The 7,422-nt window shown below is 39.3% G+C and overlaps 1 protein-coding gene across 1 annotated transcript; it reads left to right on the top strand.

The window, feature by feature from the left end:
- Window positions 1–6,652, top strand: LOC310940978 (keratin, type I cytoskeletal 19-like; the record flags this gene model as incomplete). Its single annotated transcript, XM_083906049.1, has 8 exons — window positions 1–396; window positions 2,117–2,199; window positions 2,472–2,628; window positions 3,887–4,051; window positions 5,045–5,170; window positions 5,504–5,724; window positions 6,186–6,211; window positions 6,334–6,652. The coding sequence occupies 8 exons, from the start codon at window positions 1–3 to the stop codon at window positions 6,435–6,437; spliced, it is 1,278 nt and encodes a 425-aa protein (XP_083762175.1). The 3' UTR covers window positions 6,438–6,652.
- Between the last annotated feature and the right edge of the window lie 770 nt (window positions 6,653–7,422).

Below are 7,422 nucleotides of genomic sequence, written 5' to 3'. Positions count from 1 at the left end.
ATGAGCATCTACCGCACCGGATTCTCCTCCTTGTCCTCCTCCTCAATTCCGCTCATGAGCTCCAGACGCGGCGCCGGCAGCGTCCACGGCGGCTCAGGTGGGCGAAACGCCCGGGTGTCCTACCCGTCCAACGGCATCGGCAGCTCCAACTTTGACCTGTCATCGGCGCTCGCCGGTGTCGGAGGGAGCGGCAGCAATATGCACGTGTCCGGCAGCGAGAGGGTGACCATGCAGAACCTCAACGACCGCTTGGCCACGTACCTGGACAAGGTGCGCACTCTGGAGACCACCAATGCGCAGCTGGAGCGTCAGATCCGCGAGTGGTACGACAAGCAGACCCCGACTATCAAGGACTACAGCAAGTACCAGGCAATCATCGACGGCCTGCGCCAAAAGGTGAGCTGTAGGTTTATGTTTATATTACATATTATTGTCATTTTACAAAAGTTTTTTTTTTTTTTTAATTACGACAAGCAGTGACGTAACTGTTATTTGATATATGTAGTAGACTTTACAATAGCACATTATTCTCAGAACAATGTGGTAGAGATCAACGATGATTAATCAATAACTTAATTCATCTACAAGTACTTTAATAATATACTAACTTTATATAAAGTAAAAAGCTTCTTAAACATCAATATTTTCTTGTTTATTTTGTCCTCCATAAAAATAAAGTGAAAAACTGTATTTTTTATTTATTGCAAATTAAACGATATGAATATGTCATTAAAAAAACAAATAAAATAAAAGATAAAAAATATTGTCTAACGTGACCTCATACACTGTATTTAAATCATTTATCCCCACAGGCAAGAAAACAAACTGTTTTATTACTTATTAACTCATTTGAATGTGTCTCTAACACACTGTTTACTGACTCATTAAAGTCTCCTCAGCAGTGTCACACACAGTGAACCAGCTGGAGGTGCTTGTATTTCTAAACTTCAGCATCTCTGTGACGTGAACCCCATTTCGCCTTACTTTAACGTATGAAATGACAACACACAGTAGATCCACACGTAGACAGACTGACCTTAAAGTGCAATAGAAGAGTTTGAGTTTACAACACAGGGGAAAGATAACAGCAGGATGACCTTATGTTTGAAGGAGTGGAGACTCTCAAGGTCGAGACAGGATGGCCCCCGCCTGAATGTAAACATGCAACATTCCACATACCTTGGTTATACATATTATACTGTTTACTTATACTGTTTTCTTCAGGGGTCTCCAACTGAAACGACCAATCAGCGTTTAGTCTGTTTAAAAGGGCTTGGTCTCCTCAATATTCCATTATGAATGTGGCAATAACAATATCTGTAATGACATTTCACTCAGTTTAAATGAAAAAGTGATTGTTTTGACATGGAATGATGTAAACATTTATGATGCACAAAGAAACAGACAGAAATACAATTGAATATAAATGTTATAAAGGGTAAACAGCTGTTACATAATGTAATACATTTAATCGCTGAATTTATTCATTATTATAATGGCCGCATTTGGCCCACGGGCCGCAACTTTGACACCATTGCTGTACTTCCTACACAAGATTATTGCCATTAAAAAAGATGCATTAAAGGTCCAGTGTGTAAAAATGAATGACCGCTAATGATGACACTGCAGATTGTAACCAACGCCTCCTCTAACCACCGCCCTTTCCTGAGCACGTCGGGGAACTTGCGGTGGCCTTTGCATACCGGAAAGGATGTTCTTTGTTGTTTGTGTAGTAAACAAAAACCCACACTAAAACTGGTTTGTCTGTGCCAAAATACTTTATTTTACAGCAGCAGCCCCTTCTTTCTTTTTCCTTCCTTAAAGAAGAAGAAGAAGACATGTGGCGGCACAAAATGGCAGCCACTGTAAAGCAAAGCCCTCGCCTAAAGCAACAACAAAAAAAACCATTAGATTTTTATTTCACAACAATTATACTCATACACATACATACCTATCAAATAAAACCTTCTGCGTCTCATCTGCAGATCACCAAAACCTGGTTGTGCAACATAATTATCATCAAGAGTAATAATGAACTTTGACACACCTTTGTGCTGCTGTTATTTGAGAAGACACGTGTGCATTGACAATGCTCTTTTTCTTTTTTAAATACCAGATAAGTGCTGCCACACAGGACAACGCCAGGATGATGCTGCAGATTGACAATGCCAGACTGGCAGGAGAAGACTTCAGAATCAAGTGAGTGGACATGTAGTAAATCCGGAATTATAATCCCTGCATTATGCAGCATTTTAATTATCTAATTATCTCACTTTTTTTTTTAAATGGCCGACACCAATGGTGTAGTGGCAGTGTTTTTGCATGACATTTCCTATTGCATCAGTGGACAGGGTGTAACGGTCAACACGGTGGTGAAACAGGTTCAGCCGGTTTGGGCCTGACCTCATTGTTCTTGTTGGTAGTTGTAACATTAATGTGTGTGGGTGCAGTAACATGAACCTCATGTATAGGTTTGAGAACGAGAATGCGATGCGCATGTCGGTGGAGACGGACATCGCCGGTCTGCGCAAGGTTCTGGATGAGCTGACCATGGCTCGCTCCGACCTGGAGATGCAGATCGAGGGCTTGAAGGAAGAGCTGGTCTACCTGAAGAAGAACCATGAAGAGGTGAGAGTGGTTCTGTGGAGATCAGAGAGATCAGAGAGGAACATATTCCAGTTGCTTTTCCTGATATAATAAGTTACACAAAATGGGAAACACGTTTTCCTGAGACAGTAAGTCATTATTTGCCCAGTTCCTCCCTGGCGATGTTATCTTTTGCTTGTGCAAACAAAAGCTAATGCCGAACTTGTTTGAAGTGCCTTCTGGTTTTGTGCCTCCAAACAACTGCTGCTTCCTGCTGAGATCACCTGATATTGAAAAGCATCACTGATGATAATCGGATGCTTTACAGTCTGTTTGCGTAGTCTGATAAAGGTGGTAAAATGACATAGTTCAACATGAGATGTACATAATACATCAGATTAGCTTCAGTTAAACTATGCAGCTATGATAAACTATGATAATCAAACTTTTTATACCAAGGATCACCTGAGAAAACATTTAGCTCTCCCTATAACACCATTATAACCTCTCATTTGACCTCGCATCATCCTCCTCTTCCTCACATATACTTCACACACTGGAATAGTGAAATTAGATTAAGATTAGGTTTGTTATTATTAGGAAGCTTGCGTACCACTGGAGGTACACGTACCACTGTTTGAGAACCATGGATCTGGTTAATCGTGCATTATTAATACAATTAAAGAAGCCAAACAGTGCTGATAAATTGGACACTTATCTTTGTTTAAGAACAAAAATATGTTATTTCCTCTTTCCCAGGCAACATAGTTTTTCTTTAAAACTGTAGCGAGCAGCTTTTAATTATGATCAAAGCTGACTGCACACAGGAAGTGAGACGACTCCAAACAGGGTGGAGTTGGACAGAAAATGCAAAGAAGCGCACACGCAAGAAAAGTTTCATGCGTGAAGTCTACTGCTCAAAAAGGTCATTCAGCAGTTTGAAGGGATAAATGCTTCTTGTCCCCGCCCACCTCTGCAGTGCTGGTGTGTGCATACAAGCACTCCCTCAGTCAGGTGTGATAGTAGAGCTTGACAGAGCCTGTTTTCTCAGGCTGCAACATATAACATAATGTTTCATTCTATATTTCACAAGAATTAATCAGGGGCAGAATAATAACACCACCACCAACAAAAACGTACATACTGCAGCTTTAATTGTCAGGACCTTTGTCTCTATATCCCACAAATTTTTGGTCCTGTTTTATTTATGGTTATTTTGTTGATATTTTCATCTGCATAACATTGAATTTATTCAATTCATCCATGAAACAATCCCTGTTTTCGTCGGTCCTGCCTGCAGGAGGTTGCAGCCCTGCGCGGTCAAGTGAATTCCAGCTCTGTGAATGTGGAGGTGGACGCCCGACCCCAGGAAGACCTGACCAGAGTCCTGGATGAGATCAGGAATCAGTATGAGGGCATCGCGGATAAGAACCGCCGCGATATGGAGGCCTGGTACAAAGTCAAGGTGAGACATTAAAGAGACATGAAAGCAGAGTCTTATCATTTCTTCATGTCAACGTTTCAAGATCCAGTGTGTAAGAATGGTGAGAATTAGTGACATCCAATGGTGAGACTGGAGATTGCAACAAATAGAGGACTCCTCTGTTAACCTCGCCCCTTTTTCCAATCAGGGAATGCATTTCTTCTATATCAAGATTCAGTATGTTGACTATAAATGTTTTGCCTTTCGATATTTTGCACAATGACTCTCAACAAATGCTTCTGGTTTTCAATTTCTAAAGAAGCTTTAAAACCACAAAAAACATCTTTTCACTTTCAATCTATTTTAACTATATGATTATTTATCAAGATTATTATTGATATCGACTGTTTTGAAACTTTTCTTTTGTCATGGGGACTTTTTAGTAAATCCGTTTGGTTATTGTTTGTGTTTAAGCTCCTGCTTTAAAAGTGAAATGCTGTTAAAAACCTGTTGGCTTAAGATGGCCGACTCCGTAAAGCAAGGCCCTTACCGTAACTACATCAAAATCTTTTTTTATGCTCAGGAAACCTGGCAATGTTTATTTTGAAGCACTTTACCAAGTATATTTAATTTGTACCAATAAACTCACCCTCTTAAAGGGACACTGTGTAGTATTTATGGGTTTATATAACCCAAAATCCACTTTTTTATACATAACCCAAATGTACTTTTTTATACATAAGGCGAGGAAGAGGTAGCTCGCCCTCTCCCTCGCCTCACGAACCTCATCTGCTGACACGGAGAAAGACGACGAGGACGACATTTGACCAGCTCAGGGAAGGGAGGGGGTGAGCAGAGGAGCAGTTTGTTGTAAATTTCAGCCTCTCCTCTAGATGGCACTATTAACTACTTACTTCACCTTTAAATGTTACACACTGAACCATTAACTATGTATGTAAAAAAAATAATCTGTAATTATCATAATAGTCTTGATAGTACTGTAATAACTTCCATGTCAAATTCGATGTCCCGCAGTTTGACGAGCTGAACAAGCAGGTAGCGTCGAGCTCCGAGAATCTCCAGTCGTCCCGCAGTGAGATCAACGAGCTGAAGCGAACCCTGCAGGCGCTGCAGATAGAGCTGCAGTCCCAACTCAGTCTGGTATGGATCGTCTCACATGCACAGATACAACACTGCACATCTCCATCCTGTAGTATTAGGAGTTACTCTGCATCATAAATACACTTTTATTGTGAACTAAACACTGTTCCATATAAACAGTCACTTTTATTTTGAAATTCTGTGAAATATCAATCATATTTTACTACTAATAGTAATATTTTTGGTACGATATCATTTTCAGATCAAATTGCCCACACCTACTGAATAGTTCCAAAAAGTGTATTTTTACTTGACTGGCCCCCTACTGGCCAGACTAGAGTTTGAGATCTTTAAGCCATCTGTCAATAGTCTTATTTTTGTATCCCATCATAGAAATCAGCCATGGAGGGAACTCTGGCAGAGACAGAGTCCCGTTACAGCCTGCAGCTCAGCCAGCTCCAGGCCATGGTCAACAGCCTGGAGAACGAGCTGAGTCAGATGAGGGCCGACATCGAAAGGCAGTCCACCGCCTACCAGGAGCTGCTCGATATTAAGACCAGGCTGGAGCTGGAGATCGCAGAGTACAGAAGGCTGTTGGATGGAGAGGATATAATGTAAGGATCTGTACAATCTCTTTCAAGAGACAGAATAAAAGTATATTAATGAAATGGTTTGTTTGTAATTTGTTTTAATATGAAGACACCACATCTGTCAGAATGTAGTTAGTATTTTTTCTAACTTTGGTTGTTCAAATGGATTTGCTATTTATTTTCTTTGACTTTTTCTGCCATTTGTGCTGCAGTAACAGTACATTTACATTTCCCTCTTGTGGGATTTATTTTATCTCACCGCTAAAGCACATTGTTAAAAAAACCAAGATGATAATGTAGTAACTGCTGTGCTGTGGAATAGCAGAACACGAAAATACTTTTTTTTTTTATGTTTGTCTTATTTCTATCTATAGTAGTAAAACTCGGGGGGGGAATAATTATTTATATTTATTTTTTAAATCTTGATCTTAAAAAAAGATCTTAAATCTTTTAAATTTTGTGACTTTTTTTTAATTATCTTCCAGCACCGTAAATCCGACACCAGCGCCACGTAAGTTGACATCATCTTTGCATTTTTTAAGCTCTTTGCCAAATTAAAATGGACTATTTTACAAATCTATATATCTTTAATTTTTTTCTAATTATTTTTATGTTATTGATTTCCTTTTGCAGCTCAGTCAGTCAAAACCCAGAGAAGGAGGATTATGATTGAAGAGATAGTTGATGGTAGAGTGGTGTCCCGCACAGAAGACGTGAACGAAGAGGTCCTCAAGTAGAAGACAGACTGCATCCCGATGGATCTGGATCAAATAATAATACCAATATTAATTATGATAACAATACTAATATTAATGATAAAAGTAGTAATAGCGGGTATTCCTGTATTCTCAAGTTGACTAAAACTAACCTGAAGAAGAATTCCCTGGGTCATTACCAGTTACTTGGAAAAGGCCCTTAAATCTATCAATAAAAGTTTATTTTTTAACACTTTTTACCCTCCACACACACACACACACACACACACACGCTTATTCTAACATTATCCATCACAACTAAATGCCCAACAATAACTCAAAGACTTAATCCTCAAAGCCTCTTAAAGTTGTAAGGACTAGACAAAATGTCTTAACGAAGATGTGTGTTCTTGACAATTGGTCCTCAAGCCTTATTTATGTACACACACACATGCATACACCAGGCTAACAGAACACTTGTGATCATGTTCATGATCACTTGTGTGGTCATTTTTAAAATACTAAAAATACAATAAAAATGTGTCTTTCAAGGTCTTGTATTATTAAAATATTACTTCAAGTGCTCTTTAATCTTAAGAGGGAGCTAAGAGGGAACCTGAATCTGAATCCTTGCGCAACCTCTATCCACCAAAAGTGGAATGTCACTTTATGTCACATTACAGTGAAACTGCAGCCAGTCTTCCATCTATTGACTGCCTGTTTACACTACCGGTCAAAAGTTTGGGGTCACCTATACAATTGTTCTGTGTTTTCCATTAAAAGTCACACCATCAAAAGAGTTGCAAAATGGATGGAAAATATAGTCAAGACATTGACAATACTAGAAATAATGATTTTTCTTCCAAATAATAATTTTGCCCTTCAAGCTTTGCTTTCGTCAAAGAACCAGCAAGTTTCATCAGTCCACAGCACCTTATTCCAAAATGAAGCTGTATTGTCCAAATGTGCTTTAGCATACCTAAAGCGACTGTGTTTACTCTTCCATACAGCATCTCATTGTGTAAAG

This window comes from Microchirus variegatus (genome assembly GCF_963457635.1).
Source record: "Microchirus variegatus genome assembly, chromosome: 19".
NCBI classification, from domain to species: domain Eukaryota; kingdom Metazoa; phylum Chordata; class Actinopteri; order Pleuronectiformes; family Soleidae; genus Microchirus; species Microchirus variegatus.
This window is presented reverse-complemented; position numbering and strand designations above follow the sequence as displayed.